The sequence below is a fragment of the Tasmannia lanceolata genome, unplaced genomic scaffold (genome assembly GCF_043159265.1).
Source record: "Tasmannia lanceolata isolate RefF3 unplaced genomic scaffold, GAP_Taslan_0.1 ptg000003l, whole genome shotgun sequence".
Classification (NCBI taxonomy): Eukaryota; Viridiplantae; Streptophyta; class Magnoliopsida; order Canellales; family Winteraceae; genus Tasmannia; species Tasmannia lanceolata.
This window is the reverse complement of record NW_027518680.1, coordinates 5443106-5460896: the sequence shown is the minus strand read 5'-3', so window position 1 is coordinate 5460896 and position 17791 is coordinate 5443106. Positions and strand designations below refer to the sequence as shown.

At 44.1% G+C, this 17791-nt stretch overlaps 2 protein-coding genes across 3 annotated transcripts; one reads left to right on the top strand and one right to left on the bottom strand.

The window, feature by feature from the left end:
• Window positions 1–1251: 1251 nt before the first annotated feature.
• LOC143848955 (remorin 4.1-like) lies at window positions 1252–3086 on the bottom strand. 2 transcript variants are annotated; one of them, XM_077357999.1, is made up of 2 exons: window positions 2369–3080; window positions 1252–1627 (listed from the first exon to the last, which is right to left on the bottom strand). In XM_077357999.1, exons 1-2 carry the CDS (start codon window positions 2921–2923, stop codon window positions 1436–1438), a joined length of 747 nt encoding a protein of 248 aa, XP_077214114.1. In that variant the 5' UTR covers window positions 2924–3080; the 3' UTR covers window positions 1252–1435. The 2 variants fall into 2 exon arrangements, with proteins under 2 accessions (XP_077214114.1, XP_077214119.1); XM_077358004.1 differs by having other exon boundaries at window positions 1606–1665; window positions 2369–3086.
• A 5356-nt stretch (window positions 3087–8442) lies between these two features.
• On the top strand, window positions 8443–9651 carry LOC143859434 (uncharacterized). Its single transcript, XM_077370147.1, has one exon. It carries the CDS (start codon window positions 8443–8445, stop codon window positions 9649–9651), a length of 1209 nt encoding a protein of 402 aa, XP_077226262.1.
• The last annotated feature ends 8140 nt before the right edge of the window (window positions 9652–17791 follow it).

The window sequence follows — 17791 nt, the reverse complement described above, 5'->3', positions numbered from 1 at the left end:
CTTATTGCCATATTCCTCCTATTGCATGAGGTGTTGCTCTAGTCGTTCACTCCCAACACGATCTTGAGGCATACAGACCCCTTTTGATGCCGTCGAGATTGGTTAATATTTACAAGTAAGATCATTTAAGCTAATCTTTTTTCTATTGAGGATATTAAGGCTTCTTTGGAACCTGTTGGCTGATCACTTCTAAAACTATCATGACTATTTTCAAAATAATCATATTATTATTATTATTGTTATAGGAAAAGGTTTTTGAGCTCCAGCTCAGAAACCACCACTCCATAGCTGTTATCCAACCCATTATTTTTATAGGTTATGATTAGGGTTATGGTTATGGTAAGGATTATGATTTGTGGAGGTTTAGAATGGATGGCTAGAAAATAGGCTTCTATAAATTGAATGGTTAGGATTATGATATGGAGATGGTTTGTTAGGAACACCTTATTTATGTGAGGTCCTATAGAATGAATCGGTTGGATGACTGAAAAAACATGAAAATTGTGTATTTATAGAGCTCCCTCTTATTATTATTATTATTATTAGGGAAATGATAAATGCGCCCGCTTTTCATCACTTGGGACACCCAGCAACAGTGTATTAATGACTGTAGAGGGGCTGATATACTTCACGTCAGAAGGATTCAACGGATTTGAGTGCCAGGTACATTGCAGTTGGGTGTCCCATGTGATGAAAAGGAGCGCATATATCATTTCCCTATTATTATTATTTTTTTATTTTTATTTTGAACACAGAATTTATCTAAGAACCTGAGGAGGCACCATAAATCTAATTGATAAGGATAAAAGATGCAAGAGAAGGACATTAAACCTGTCTCTAACCCATAATACAAATAAAAAATATCATATACCACCCCTACCACAAATACACACCCAAAATAAAAAATAACAACAACATTGTTTATTTCATATATAAGGAATACACAGTTGATACCATCTAGGCGCTCCGTTTGGAAGGCTGCTCCAATCCCAAAAGCGGGAAAAAAATAAATTATTTTATTTTCCTTATCACCCTTTCCTCCCTCATGCTCTCTGTCTAGTCTCTCATCCCCTCTCTCACCACTTGATAACCTAAAATTTCATGGAAAATTTTCCATGGCAGCCAAACATGGCCTAAATTGAATATATTAATAAATGAACTTGACTCGGCAAGGTTTTGAGTTGACTCATCGAGTCGACTATTTTTGAACTACGATGGATATTAAAAGCCATGCCATTCAATATTCAGAAATTCAACAAATTAAGCAACTCGTCTCAAATATCTAATCAATCATTATGATACACCACACATGGAAAAACATATAATGTTTTTCAGCAACCGTTTTAATAAAGACCAGCAAAACCATTTACAACTATAATGTGTAGAATCTTGTGCAATGAAGTGGGTCAAAACCAGCAAAAGGGAGGGAGCATGGCTAGAAGAAGGAGCGTTTGGATGGAGGTCTACCCACAGCTCTCATCAGGTTGGCTATTTCAAGAACCCTAGCCACCTTTGTTCCTCTCTTAGCCTCTGCAGATGCCCTTCTCTCCTCTGCTTTCCTGCGCGCTTTCACCACCTCATTCTGCATCTTCTCCATGGCTTTAGCTCTCTTCTCTTCTAGCTTCCTCTAGATAAAGGAAAATCTTTAATTGGTTTTTGTTTACTCTGTTGAAATTACATATGTTGCAAGAAACAGTTGCTTATTTTAGAGGGAAATGATATGATTATGGTTAATTTAGAGGAATATCACCATAGATTGAAGGTCCCTCTAAATAAATATTGAATGGGGTTGTTTCAAATGATCTTTTATGATTAAGAAAGTAGGAACATTTAGAAATACTTTTCCTTTCCAAACTTTTCAAGAAAATTCCTGCAATCCAAACAGATGGAGATCTTTTGTGATTAACAGAAAATTTTTGGATTGCAAGAAAAACATTTCTGGCATAATTTTTTTAGGAAAATCCATTCTTTCCTTGATTTAGAAGAAAATTATATTATTATAATTAATTTAGAGTGATGTCAACATAAAATTGAAGGTCCCTCAAAAGAAAAATTGAATAGGGGTGATTCAAGTCTTTAGAGTAGGAAATTTTAGAAATATTTTTTTCTTTCCAAGCTTTTCCAAAAAATTCCTACAATCCAAAAAGGGAATAAAGGGAAAAAATATATATATATATATATATCATCGATGTGGAAAAAAACTGGAAATTTACTTATTTTAGGGGGAAAATCATGAAAAATGAGTTAGTCGAACTCTAGAAAACTTTGCTTTGCACCCAAACAGCCCTGATTGAACTAGGAATTCTTAGAGATAAAAGAATCAAATGTACATGCCTATATAATATAAGTATTGATAGTACATGCATACCTCTACTTTCTTCATCCAAGTAGTAGCCTTCTGGACATGCTCACCCTCCCAACCATTGATGATCGCATCTTCTCTCTTGAACCTGTTGTTGATCTTGGCAATCTTGGCCGTCTGCCACGCAGAGATCTTAGATTGGGTCTCTTCTTTCTTCACCATTTGGAGTGACACTTCCTCCACAATACTGTTCCCCGATGAACCTACAAGTGGTCTAGGCGAAGGAACGGGGTCGAATCGACCATTATCTGGGACAATCGCCAAAGGGTTCGTCTCTTCGTGATCCTCCTCGCCGATTCTGGCTAGGTTACTTCCATCATTGTTTCCATCTTCAATTGATGATCCTGCCAATACCAAAGCATTGAATTCTCTACTCATAGTAGTGAAAATCTCGCTAGGAATTTCGCTAGACAAAGATAAGTTAGGTGATCTAAGGCTACTAGTCTCCCACGCCTCTCTCCGTCTCCCTTGATTCGCCGGGGAGTTCACCTGGTGAATGTCTCGGATTTCATTGTCATTGCTTTCTTCCTCTCCATTGGAGCCACCTTGATCTTGCAACATGTCAAGTTGATGGTATGTATTAGCTAGACCCAACCACTACTACAAAAGGAGCCAAGAGGGGGTGATTGTTCATATGAGGATTGTAAAGCGCATTGTACAGAAAACAAAATCATTGTTTAGTTAGGAAACTTCGTCACATTTGAGCCACATACATCTTTTTCAATTCATAATAACACAAACAAGAGTGGAATTCAATGAAGCAACACGAACAGGTGGATGATTTCCAACCGTTGATCATTTTAAATAAAGAAAAATGCTATAAAGAGTCCAGGCCTTAGGATCATTCCTAACTTGCAGTTTCTGGGCCCACTTTTGCCATGTTTGAACGATCGGATTCATTGATCTGATCGTGAACAACTTTATCGGACGGCCACATGGGCTCACCTGATGATGTTCTACATGATCAACGGTCAAGATTGCACATGTGTGTTTCCGTGTGGGACCAAAAACAATGATCTTCCTCATTAGATAAATAAAAATGAGGAGAGAGTGAGAGAGTGTGAAAAGGGTCATCTCAATAATTCGGCATTTTCTCTTGTTTGTTTTTGTCGGCCACGGGTTTTTTTAAGCGAGTGACGCGTAGGAACCCGTAATTGATGCTTGGTGGGCCACGTGGTCGGTGGAGATGACGCATGGATAGAGATCGTACGACACGTGGGTTTTCCTCATAGGGTGTGGGCCCACTCGTGGTCTTATTCATTCCATGGAGGTGATGGGATGATGGCTGCCGAAAGAGGGCACCCGTGAAACGTCTCTTGATTCATATGATCAGTACACGTATTAGCTGATAATAAAATCTAATCAAACTTTAACCTATGCTTTTATTTTATTTATTATCATATGAAAATGATGCTTAACATTTTATTTTCCATATCCAATGAGATTTAGACACTTTCATGTAGGATTTGTCTTCTTTTTGATGTAATGTGAGTGTGTTGTGCGGAGGGTAATGGGACACGTGGCAGAAACCCACTAAGAAAAGTCAGGTGGACGTGTATATGGCTCTATTGGTTGTATGTATCTTTTCGGTATGTTGGAGATATGACAAGGTTGTAAACGGATGGATGGCACGTGACATTTGCATAATGGAACAGTTCCAGTAGCGCTATTGCTATTTAATCACTTTTTTTTATGGGCATTGCTATTGCTAAGCACTTTGGTCTCAAACAAGTGCAGATAGTTCAACCTTTTCTTCAATTTTCTTGAAACTGACTATTTGTAGAAAAACACACAATCTGGAGTGAACTATTCATTCTGTTGAGAAAACCAGCCGGGCAAATCCGATCACATCATGCACAAAATTTTACATGGTTCGGCCAAGCCTACTTTCACAGGCGAGAAACATGATTTTCCCCTGTGAGAAAACAATATACAAGAATTACAATAGATTTAAACAAAAACCCAAAACCCGCAACCCTTTCCTTGCTTCTCAACCCAAGACCGTACCTGAAAATAAGCCAAGAGAAAACCCAAAAGGAACCTAGAAGAAACCCCAGAAAGGAGTCCAAAAAAAAAAAAACCCCCCTCTCTCTCTCTCTCTCTCTGTCTCTCTCTCTCATCTTGAGGTAGCCTCATGGCTCTCTTGCGGCACAAAGGAAACTTACTATTTAGGAAACAAGGCAACTTACAAAGGAAACTTACTTTCCCATTCTAGTTTCCCACCGCAAAGGAAACTTACTATTTGGGAAACAAGGCAACTTTCCCAACACATTCAAGTTGATGGGGTGTAAAAATGCTGCAGCCTATTGGCTTCCGACACGTGTCTCGGGAAGGGCCCACCGCAGACCAGCCTATCAGCTGCCGCCATGTGTCTCAGGGTAGGCCCACTGCAGATCCTGCGTCAGCAAGGGTAGTTCGGTAATTACCTCAGAGTAGGTGAGCTCGGACCTATGGCTGGCCGACACCTGCCTTGGAGCATTAACTCCCCACCTACCCCAAATTTCCTCTATAAAAGGGCTTCCAAAGCTCATAAATCAGGGTAATAACTTCTCACCCACCACTCTTAAACTCGCTCTGCACTCCTGCTCATACTGACTTGAATGTCGAAGGGCCTGTCCGGAGTAACACTCCGGGGTGGTCATTCTGACCTCGTTTGCTTCTGCGCAGAACACAGTTCCGCCGGACTCATTCCCTTCACTTCGGCTCCTCGGGCCCTCCAGCTCGGCTCTTACGTCACTGTCATATCTGTTAACCGATTTTAGGCCTAACAGATTTGCGCCATCCGTGGGACCCCGAACTAAAGGCTGTTCCAATCACTTCTTAAAAATGATAGGGCGCAGGAGTGCGCGGGTGCCAACCGCGCGGACTACCCGAGCCGTCCTGCCTCGCAGGACCCGGAGCGAGCGGGTTGCCTCGCTGGTAGTAGCAGCTTCTGCTACGGCCGAACAGAGCCAACCGTGTTCGGAACACCTGAACCCCATGCCCACTCCAGAGCAAGTCCAAGCTCTTTTCCAACAAATGACAACCCTTGTAGATCAGTACCAGCAGCTACTCCAAGCGCCTCCCCAACCTCCTCCAGAAGCTCCACGACTTGTCCAAGAAAGGCCAGAAATCTACAAGGGAGAGTCGTCGCGCCATGGCGAGGACCGAACTCACCGTCACCCCGAACAAGTCCGTCACCGCGCAGCCGGGCATGCACAGACGAAGCCGCACCGACGTCGGAGGTCGCGGTCTCGCTCTGTGCAAAGGCGCCGAGCTCATGAGGAGTGCGCACCACCGCAGGCAAAATCCTGGTCCTGTCGTAGGAGTCCGGAGAGCCACTCCAGCTCCGCGGCGAGCCAATCTGTGGAGAGAAATAGGTCGCCAGACCGTAGGGCTGACCCGATGCTGCGGAGAATAGAAGAAATGGACCACATAATTGAAGAACTGGCTAGGGATCAAAGCCGGCCTGCGTCCAGGCCGTTCCCAAGCAGAACGCCGTTCACCGACGACGTGATGGGTGCCCCAGCACCCAGGGGATTTAAAATGCCAACTATCCCGCAGTATGATGGGACCACTGACCCCGTGGACCACTTGGAGACGTTCTGGACAATGATGCTCCTCCACGGTGCGTCAGACGGTTTCCTCTACAGAGCGTTTCCAACGACCCTAACAGGTGCAGCAAGGGACTGGTACTCAAGGATCAGACCAAACTCCATCAGCAACTTCGATGACTTCGGGGAAGACCTGGTCCGCCACTTCATGAGCAGCCGCAGGCCAAGGAAAACAACAGCATCGCTGATGACCTTGCGGCAGGAGGATAATGAACCTCTCAAAGCCTTCATCGGCCGCTTCAACAGGGAGGCACTCCAAGTGCCAAATCTAGACCCTCGGCCGCTACGAACGCGATTCTCGCAGGTGCTAAGTCAAATGATTTCCGCAGAGCGGTGGCCCGCCGGAATCCTCACTCCCTAGCAGATCTGATGGCCGGGGCAGAGGAATACATATCAGTGGAAGAGACACTGGCTGCTCTAGACTCGAGTCGGAGGAGGACATCCGATGACAAGAACCAAGACAGGTACCCGGCTAAGCAGCGCAGGGATGATAAGGTTGTCAGAAGAGACAAGTCCCCCCAGAAAAGGGAGGAAAACTTCACCCCTCTCAACACCTCCCGAAGACATATACTTGCTGCCATCAGCGGAGAAGAGTTCATAAAGTGGCCAACCCCAATGATCTCCAAGGGAAACAGGAGAGACAAGTCGAAGTACTGCCGGTTCCACATGGACCACGGCCATGATACAGATGACTGCTGGCAGCTGAAGGAGGAGATCGACCAGTTGATCACCAGGGGCTACTTGAAAAAATATGTCCGAAGCGACACCCGCAGAAGTGACCCCAAGGAGAAAGATCCCCAGGGCCGAAGCCCTCCGCGGTCTCAATCGCCCCCAGCCCGAAGACAATCTCCTCCGCCGCCCAATCCACCACCAGAGGCACACCGCTCCCAACCAAGGGGAGTCATTGGCACAATCATAGGCGGTCCGGCAGCGGGAGGCGCCTCATCCGCTGCTCGGAAAGCTTACGCACGCCGAGTCAATGCCGTGCACGTATGCAGCAAGAAGGCGAAGACGGAGAATGAGATCTCTTTCTCAGATGCAGACCTCGACGGCCTGATATTACCACACGACGACGCCCTAGTCCTAACAATGCTCGTCGCAAACTGGGAGCTGAGGAAAGTCCTGGTAGACAATGGTAGCTCAGCCGACATCTTATACTATCACGCCTTCGAAAGGATGATGATAGGTGACGACCGCTTAAGGCAGGCAAACTCAGATCTCTTCGGCTTCTCAAGAGAGGTAGTCAAGGTTGAGGGACAAATCGAGCTTCCTGTCCTCGTCGGAGAGCCACCTTGCCAAGCCTTCGCCATGGTCAACTTCCTAGTAGTGAGGGCCACTTCGGTCTATAACGCTATTTTAGGACGGCCTGGGCAGAATCTGATTCGCGCCGTCGCGTCTGCTTATCACCAGAAGATGAAATTTATTACGACAAGCGGCGTCGGAGAAGTTAGGGGAGACCAGCCACAATCTAGGGAGTGCTATGCAATAGCACTCAAGGGCAAAAATGCAACGGAGTCGTTCCCAATCGAGCTACTGGACTTGAGGGATGAAGCTCAAGGAACTCAGCCCGCCGAAGACCTTATATCCGTTCCCCTGTGCAAAAATGATGACGAGAAGGTGATTCAGATCGGCTCCTCTCTAAACGACGACACCCGGCGCAGCCTCACCCGGTTTCTCCAGAACAACGCATATGTCTTCGCATGGGCTCCCGCGGACATGCCCGGTATTAACCCGGAGGTCAGCACGCACCGGCTAGGTGTTGACCCAACCTGCAGACCGGTAAAGCAGAAAAGGAGACACTTCGCCCTCGAAAGGCGGCAGGCGATCAGAGACGAAGTAGAGAGGCTCCTGAGGGCTGACTTCATTCGAGAAATCCAGTACCCGGACTGGTTGGCAAACGTAGTCCTGGTAAAAAAAGCAAATGGGAAATGGAGAACCTGCGTCGACTTCACTGATCTGAACAAAGCCTGTCCCAAGGACAGTTACCCGCTTCCAAAGATCGATCAACTCATCGACGCCACTGCAGGTCACGAGTTATTGAGCTTCATGGACGCCTTCTCCGGATATAATGAGATCAGAATGTATGAGTCAAATATCCCGAAGACCTCCTTTGTAACAGACCAGGGGACCTACTGCTACCGCGTCATGCCATTCGGCCTGAAAAACGCTGGAGCAACATATCAGAGGCTCGTAAACAAGCTCTTCCGCAATCAGATCGGCCGCAATATGGAAGTCTATGTCGACGACATGCTGGTCAAGAGCCGAAGCGCACACGATCATGTCTCCGACCTGAAGGAAACATTTCAAGTCCTGAGAAATCATAAGATGAAGCTCAATCCCACCAAATGCACCTTCGGCGTCAGCTCAGGAAAGTTCCTAGGGTTTATGGTCAGCCAGAGAGGGATAGAGGCCAATCCGGAAAAAATCAAGGCCGTGGTGGAGCTCACTCCGCCGAAAACCATCAGAGATGTGCAGCGACTGACAGGGATGATAGCCGCGCTGGGGCGCTTCGTCTCAAAATCTGCAGAGAGGTGTCTCCCCTTCTTCAGCGCAGTCAAAGGAGTCAAGACCGCGCCCTGGAAAGAGGAATGCCAGGTCGCCTTCGAGGAGTTAAAACAATATCTGTCCTCTCCACCGCTATTGACAAAACCGGAGCCCGGTGAGGAGCTACTTTTGTACCTATCTATAAGCCCCCTGGCTCTGGCCGCAGTCCTAGTTCGTGAAGAGCACAACCAACAAAAGCCGGTCTACTACGTTAGTAAAGTCCTGCACGACGCTGAAATCAGGTCCCAGCGGGTCGAGAAATTGGCTTACGCGCTGGTGACGGCAGCCAGGAAGTTGAGACCGTATTTTCAAGCTCACACGATAAAGGTCCTAACTGACCAGCCGCTTAGGCAAGTTCTTCATAAGCCGGACACCTCGGGACGACTCGTTAAATGGGCCGTGGAACTGAGTGAATTTGACATTCGGTACATGCCTAGGCCCGCAATCAAGGCTCAAGTATTGGCAGATTTCGTAGCCGAATGCTCCATCCCCCAGCCGATCACCGAACCTGAAGTCACCCAAGCCCCAGCAGAAGATGGAGCCAGAACAGGAATCATCCCCATGCCACCAGCTGAACATGATCCCTCAATCGCCGAATCACTCTGGGAAGTGCACGTGGACTGGTCTTCAAACAAGGCTGGTTGCGGAGCCGGTCTGGTTTTAACCGGGCCGGACAGTTTCCCCGTAGACTACGCCTTAAGGTTCGGATTTCGCGCATCTAACAATGAGGCCGAGTACGAAGCACTCCTCGCCGGAATGAATCTTGCAGTCCAGATTGGCGCCCAGAGATTGAAAGCCTACTGTGACTACCAGCTGGTCACCAGCCAGATCCAAGGGATATACGAAGCCCGCGACGAGCATATGATCAAATACATATCCCTGGTCCGACAACTATCTTCCAAGTTCAAATGTTTTGAGGTCGTTAGAATCCCCAGAACGGACAACACAAAGGCAGACATACTGTCTAAGCTGGCCGCATCCGGATACACAAATCTCGGAAATATACGCATGGAGTTCTTACGGGCATCCAGTATCGAAAGAAGGGCTGCTGAAATAATGCAGGTGGAACACGAGCCCTGCTGGATGGACGAGATCGTCGAATACCTACGAAGTGGGAGACTACCGAGGCCAAGAGAGAAGCGCGCAAGGTAATCCAAAGAGCAGCCCGTTTTTCACTTGATGGCGAGAAACTGTTCAAAAGATCCTACACCCTCCCCTACTTAAAATGTCTCCGGCCCAGCGACGCCACGTACGCCCTGCAAGAGACACACGAAGGTATCTGCGGAGAGCATCTAGGGGGCAAGGCCCTGGCGATCAAAGTTCTGCTGAGAGGCCTGTACTGGCCGACATTAAGACAAGATGCACTGACCCTGGTCAGGAGGTGTGAGAAATGCCAAAAGTTCTCCCCCACCATTCATCAGCCCGCTGTATCTATGGCTCCAATCATCAGCCCGCTACCCTTCGCGATTTGGGGGATGGATATCTTGGACCCCTTCCCACCGGCCTCCGGAAGGCGCACCTTCGTAGTGGTGGCCATTGATTATTTTACCAAATGGGTAGAGGCAGAACCTCTAGCCCAGATCACCGAGCAGAATGTGCAGAACTTCTTTTGGAAATCAGTGGTCTGCTGTAGACACCCCATTTTGACTGAGCCCTCCCCCCTTGTTTTACCCGAGGCACCCCCTCCTATAGGGTTAAAAAAAAGAAGAGTTGTCATAATTCACTAAAAGGGGGGCTGTCCAAACGAAAAAGGGGGGTAAAAATATCATTTCCTTCTAAATTATCGAATTAGGGCATAAAAGGAAGGAAGGGGGTCTCATTTTTGGGGTGGAGAGAAAAACAGAGAGAGGGAGGAGGAGGAGCCGCCGGCCATCCTTCCTTTCTCCGGCGAACCCCATCTCCCCGCAGCCGAGCAACACCTCCATTTCTTCTTCTTCTTATTCTTTCTTCTTCCATTTTTATTCTCACCACCCCTAGCAGCCACCATCCCTTCTCCTCCGACCACAAAACCCATTCCTCCAAGCCCATGCCAATTTTTCCAGAACTCACCACTACCATCTCTACCACCATCTTCACCTCCTCATCCCAACCACCCCCTTCTTCTCCGGTCGGATTCTCGCCGGAATCCGACCATCCTCCATTAACCCCGACCGGCATCACCTGCTTCTTCATCAGCCACCTTCTCTTCCATGGCAGCCAATACTTTAAATCCCTTTGAAACCCATTTTGAATTCCCCATCATCAGCCCCTTTGATTTCAACCTTCTACAGACCCATGTTGACAAACCCTCAGCCACCATCTTCAAATCTGAGGTTCTCGACTCCCCTTTTCGGCAACATTCACGGAAATCCGGGTATCCTTGCACCATATCCGAACCCCATCGTCTTCATCTCACCCTTAGACCCCATCTCTAACCCCATCCACTACTTCTGCCATTTTCATCATACCCTTTTCCATTACAATCAAAACCCATCATCCCAACTTTCATTGATGACACCACCCATTCCACCACAAGCTTCATCTCCTCGTTACCATCGTCGTTCTCATTCCTAATCCATTTTCCCGCAATTCCGGAAGAAATCTAAACCTCCATCACTATCACAAGATTCGATCTGAACCGACTCTGCAATTTCGATGACTTAGTGAATTCTGATCATTTTTCAGCGAGCATTTCCGTCAACAATTCCGGTAACAATTTCAGCAGGTAGATACACTTGATATCTACATCACTGAGAGGTTAAAATGCCAGTGAATGACAGCATCATGTCTGCTGATCTGCCATAATTAGCTCAGTTCGATGTGGCAGCCCAAGCTGGAGGTTCGTATCAAATTTCCTAGTTCTAAAATTCCATAGTGTTGTTGGGGTCAGGACTAATTGGTCTTGGTCATTTTCTGTGCTTATATCTTGTACCTGCTCTGTGTTTTGATCATTTAGCTGTATGAGTCCGCCATGTGTTGATCGTTGAATAGTATGACTCGCAATTCTTATGAGTTGCATTATCTTGTGACAGTGTTTCAAGGAGAGGTTAATTATGTGATTACATGGTTGAGTGCATGTGGAGTTAAATCATTTGTTTGTCTTATCTTGGTCAGTCGACCCCTATATACGGAAAATGACAAATGAGTTAGGGTGTAGAACCAGGTTTCTAGGATTAGTAAGCTAAGAGTGGCAATGTTCTCTTTCATGTGAGATTTCTCATTCGGTTTGGATTAATTATCGGCATTTGATATCTCCTTCGGCTTGTTAGAGTCTTCTTCTCATGATTGGGCGATGAAGGCGTTAGCCCAAGCTCATCATTAGAGGGACTTACCTGGTTGTGGTAGTACCCTCTTCTCTCTTCTTCTCCTTTTAGGTACCTTTAAATCTTAGATGACCCTTTCTCTTGAAAGGGCGATGAAGGCGCTAGCCCAAGCCCATCCTTAGGGGACTCGCTCAATCCAAGTAGCGCTCCCCTCTTTTGTTTAGTAGGCCTACCCAACCTTTTGGATTTCTTTTAACCATTTTTTTTTAAAAAAACCCTTCTCTGGGCAATGATAAGGTTACTTGGAGCCCGTCTTTGTGTTTTGTGGCTCACCGTTTTTTGCACTTGAATCTGCACAAGTTGATGCCCCCTGTTATGCACCAAAATTTATAAAAATCAGAAATATCATTGCATGCATTTGTATAATTTGTTGAAAATTTAAGATTCTTCTTTTATTTTAAGTTTTGAGTTAGGTTCTGAAGATGAATGGACTGTTCAGGTGAGACTATATTGAAAGCTTATCATACTTATTAATTTTATTTTAAATACATTGTTTAATTGAAGAAGGAAATCAGATGATTTGCACTATTCGATGTCCTTGACACGAATATCGTTTGATTTCAAGGCGGTTTGTAGAAATATTATACGTGTAGGAAATCAGATGATTACTTTGGCATCATCTGATTTCATTGGAGTCCCCATATTAGGGTTTGTGGTTGGCTTTGAAGTGTTTAACATCATTTTTTTATTTCATTAGGCTACCCAGCGGCTGGTCTGGGCTAATTAATTTTATTTTAAATAAATTGTTTAATTGAAGAAGGAAATCAGATGATTTGCACTATTCGATGTCCTTGACACGAATATCGTCTGATTTCAAGGCGGTTTGTAGAAATATTATACGTGTAGGAAATCAGATGATTACTTTGGCATCATCTGATTTCATTGGAGTCCCCGTATTGGGGTTTGTGGTTGGCTTTGAAGTGTTTGATATTGTTTTTACTTCATTAAGCTACCTAGCGGCTGGTCTGGGCTAATTAATGTTGTTTATCATGCTATGATTGCTATTATTACAGCTTGTGTACTCTTTAGTTATAAGTCTTTCTTTGCTTAGTACTTGATTTGTTTATATAAGAATTGAATGGAAATTTGAGATTGCCTCGTAGCTCTTTTCTGCTCTCTTGGTGGACTAACGCAGTCTTCTAGACTTCTTTAGATACTAGAACCTGTACTAGGAGGCATATTCTGTCTCATTAGGAAATCCTCCTTTGGAGGCAAGCCTCATTTTTAGCTTAACCTCAGGGAGGTTGCTTTGATTTTGATAAATGGTGTACCCATATGAGGCATGCCTTGCCTCATTTAGAGAGCCTTTGAATCATTCGTTTGTGTGATGATGTTATCGGGGGAGTCTTTGACTCATTTGATCTTTATTGATGTTATTAGGGAGTCATCTGTCTTGGCTTTGTAAGTAATTAGCCTTTAGAAGGCCTGCTTGGCCTCATTTGTAGAATCCTTTCTGAGGTTGCACCTCAATTTGTACCTCTGTTAATTAGAGACCAATTTGGTCAATTAGTTGTCTTAGCCTTGCTTACCCCTTGCAAGGGCAATGATAAAGTTACTTGGACCCCATCTTTGTGTGTGTTTGGGAGACCCGCCCGGTCTCATTCTCTCGCTAGTTCTCCTCTTTGTGCGTCGTTTGGTTTTTGGGAGAACACCCTACTCGGCTTGGCTTCATACTCCTACCCTTATGGGGTACTGGGCGCACATTTGTTGCACCCTAGGGCTAAGTAGCTGTCCGGCCCGGCTGGGTGTTTTACCTCTGCCAAATGTGCAAATTCTTGTTCCTTTTCTTTTAGGGAGTCTCTGACTCATTTATCCTTTAGTTGGTGTTAGTGGAGTCTTTGACTCATGTTCCTTTTCTTTTAGGGAGTCTCTGACTCATTTATCCTTTAGTTGGTGTTAGTGGGGTCTTTGACTCGTGTTTCCTTTTCTTTTAGAGAGTCTTTGACTCATCTATCCTTTAGTTAGTATTAGTGGAGTCTTTGACTCATGTTTCTTTCTCTTTTAGAGAGTCTTTGACTCGTATATTCTTTAGTTGGTGTTATTGGAGTCTTTGACTCATGTTCCTTTTCTTTTAGGGAGTCTCTGACTCATTTATCCTTTAGTTGGTGTTAGTGGAGTCTTTGACTCGTGTTTCCTTTTCTTTTAGAGAGTCTTTGACTCATCTATCCTTTAGTTGATATTAGTGGAGTCTTTGACTCATGTTTCTTTCTCTTTTAGAGAGTCTTTGACTCGTCTATTCTTTAGTTGGTGTTAGTGGAGTCTTTGACTCATGTTTCTTTCTCTTTTAGAGAGTCTTTGACTCGTCTATTCTTTAGTTGGTGTTATTGGAGTCTTTGACTCATGTTTCGATTTCTTTTAGAGAGTCTTTAACTCGTCTATTCTTTAGTTGGTGTTAGTGGAGTCTTTGACTCATGTTTCCATTTCTTTTAGAGAGTCTTTAACTCGTCTATTCTTTAGTTGGTGTTAGTGGAGTCTTTGACTCGTATTTCCATTTTTTTTAGAGAGTCTTTGACTCATTTATCCTTTAATTGGTGTTATTGGAGTCTTTGACTCATGTTTCCATTTCTTTTAGAGAGTCCTTGACTCATTTATCCTTTTAGTTGGTATTGTTAGAGTCTTTGACTCATATTCCTTTTCTTTCAGAGAGTCTTTGACTCACTTGTCCTTTGCGGTGTTATTAGAGAGTCTTTGACTCATTTGCTCTTATAATGGTATTATTAGAGCCTAGTTTCCCCTTTTAGCCCTAGGATTTGGCCATAGGGTGTTGTTTTTGTATTTTCCCTCCGGTCTTTGACCAAAAGGGTGAAAACATCAGAAACCTATAATCCAAAAATATCGAAACATTTGAATTGTTTTAAAATGTTCTGAGTGTAGTTAGAGAGTTCGTTTCGAACTACGTTGGCTTGATCCTCTTCCACGAGGTACGTAGTGCAGCTTGGGATCTTTATCCCAAGTCCAGCCAAACTTTTGTAAATAAACTTTGAAAATCTTTCAAAAGCCTTTGAAAACCTTGTTTTCCAAAGATCTTCCTCTAAAGTTAGGAGTTTGTCCTAGCTAGGAGCGCCTCTGTCCGGTCAGTTGGTGTGGACCCCGATCCGAGAGATGCGGGCGGGGGACGTGCCCCACGCGCTAAGTCTCAGTGGATCATCCACGTGAATGGAGAGCTCTACCAAGGAACTCTCGAAAGAAGTGCCCCTCATAGCATGAGTGGCGATACAAAGGTGAGATACCTCTCGATTCGGGGACTAGCCCAGATTCGAGGCGTACCTTAAACAAAGAAGAGTCGCCATCCAAGGAAGTGGGCCAAGGATCCCATACTATACTCTGTTGCAACGGATAACCAGAGATATAAAAGAAGGTTCGTGCCTGGTTACGAATTCGGAAGGTCTAAAGAGCACCTCATCCGCCCAAGTGCAAACACCTGGTCTCTTATGCCATTTACTTAATAATTTTGAAGAGTTTTGGGCGAAAGTCATATGAAATGGGAACGAATATCTCCGAGAAGACGTCTATCTAATCATGCATGTCTCGGAGATGAATAATAAGCACACATAAAAGAAATGAAAGAAGTGTCGCCTAAGAATAACTATGTTATGAGTGTCATACCTAATTGGTGTCTGAGTTCTGGTGTGCAAACACATGCATGCTACAGCTAAAGGTATAGGATCTGTATATGAAAGTAAGAAAACACAGCAAAACACACAACACAATTCAATTCTATACATGACTGGACAAAATGAGTCCTGACTCTAATGCGACCTGACTCGGACCAAGATGGCCGTCCATCCCAGCTGCTCTACGTATCCCGGCCTCGGGAAGAATCGGAGTCAACGTAGTTCGATGCCCTGATCTAACTACGATGTCTAACCATCTAGAACCGCTATCCTAGACTCGATCCACTAGACTCGACTGATTTTTAAAGCTTTTTACACGATAGCTTAAGTTCAGGTGAATTGTAATTTTTAGGACTCTCTATATGCCTTAACTAATGCAAGTTGATTAGCCTTAAGCTAATGCAGGTGGGCCCTACATCCTATGTGTAACTAGGCTGTGCATCCTAAAGAAAACCATGGGCTGACTATATGCTTTCTAGTCTAGCCATCGGTTCGACTAGATGTCTAACCGATCAACTTGAGGCCTCCTAACTCTAGGGACACTCTCATGACTGGACACACCATATCAACAAATCAGGACAGACTCCTAACTCTAAAACACCCTAAATATCTAGGACAGACTCCTAACTCTAGAAGAAGATCTTTTTGAAAAAGGTTTGAATATTTTTGTAATTTTGAAAGATGTGAAATGTTTATTTTTAAAGGTTTGGCTGGACCTGGGATTTGGATCCCAAGCTGCACTACGTACCCTGTTGAAAGGGATCAAGCCAACGTAGTTCGGAAATGATTTTCCTAGCTACTCTCTTATGACTCAAGATTTTTGAGATTTTTAGTTTTTCAGATGTTTTTGTTGTTTTTTGACACAAGAGGACATAATCCTATCATCATAAGGGGAGGACAGGCTCCCGATATCCAGCAAAGGTTGGACAGCATCCTATGCTTTGCGGGGGAAAAAGACAGAAACACGACTCTGCAAGGGTTGGACAGCATCCTATACCTTGCAAGAGCGGATAGAAGAACATGATCTGATGAAAGGTTGGATAAAATCCTAACCCCTATGATGATAGAATTTGATTCCTGAACAAGAGGACTGACTCTCTAGACTAAGGACGGATTCCTATGCTAGTGGACTATCAAACCCAAATTAAAGCTCACAAGTAATAAGGAAAAAAGAGACCCTGTGCATATTTGGCAAAGGAAAAACACCCAGCCGGGCCGGACAGCTACCTAGCCCTAGGGTGCAACAAAGGGTAGGGGTATGTTGCCAAGCCGAGTAAGGTGTTCTCCCAAAACCAAACGACGCACAAAGAGGAGGTTTAGTAAGAGAATGAGACTGGGTAAGTCTCTTAGACACAGAGGTAGGATAGAGAAAATTGCTAATGAGACTAGGCAAGTCTCCTAGGCACAGAGATGAGATAGAGAAAAATGCTAGCAAGACTGGGCAAGTCTCCTAGGATGGGCTTGGACTATCACCTTTATCACCCTTGCAATGAGAGGGGATTCTAGTATCTAAAGAAAATTAACAGAAATCTATAAGACTGTGTTAGTCTATCAAAGAGAGAAGAAAAGGCTACCAGATAATCACAAATTCCATTCTATTCTTATAAAAATAAATCAAGTGCTAAGCAAAGAAGAATTTTCAATAATAAAAAAAAATCTATAGCAATCATAAAATGATAAACAACATTAATTAGTCCAGACCAGCCGCTGGATAGCCTAATAAAGTAAAAGAAAGCAATATCAAACACTTCTATGCCCAACCACAAACACCACCCCAATATAGGGATGAAATCAGATGATGCTAAAGTAATCATTTGATATCAAATACACATGATAATATTTCTATATCCCGCCTTGAAATCAGACAGTACTCATGTCGATAATATCGAATAGAGTAGTCATCTGATCTCCTTCTTCCTATTAAACAATTTATTTAAATAAAAAGGAATGAGTATAATAAGCTTTGAGATAATCTCACCTGAACAATCCATTTATCTTCAGAATCTAACTCAAAACTTAGTATGAAAGAGAAGTAATAAATTCTCAATATTTTATACAAATTTTTCCAATGATATTTCTAATCTACACAAAGTATAAATTAAAAGAGGCATTTTTTTAATATATGTAAGCAGCGAAGTATAACTAAATCTGAAAAAATGATATTTGCTATTGTCAGGGTGAAATAAGGCTGTTAATATCAAAATGGAAATGGCTACCACTATTAAGGTGTGAGAGGGAAAATTCTAAGACTTACTAAAGGCTGGATAAGCCTAAAAAATGAAAAGGGGAGCGCTATTCAGACTATGTAGGTCCTCTAATAATGGGCTTAGGCTAGCGCCTTCATCGCCCTGGCGATGAATGGAAGGATCTAATGAC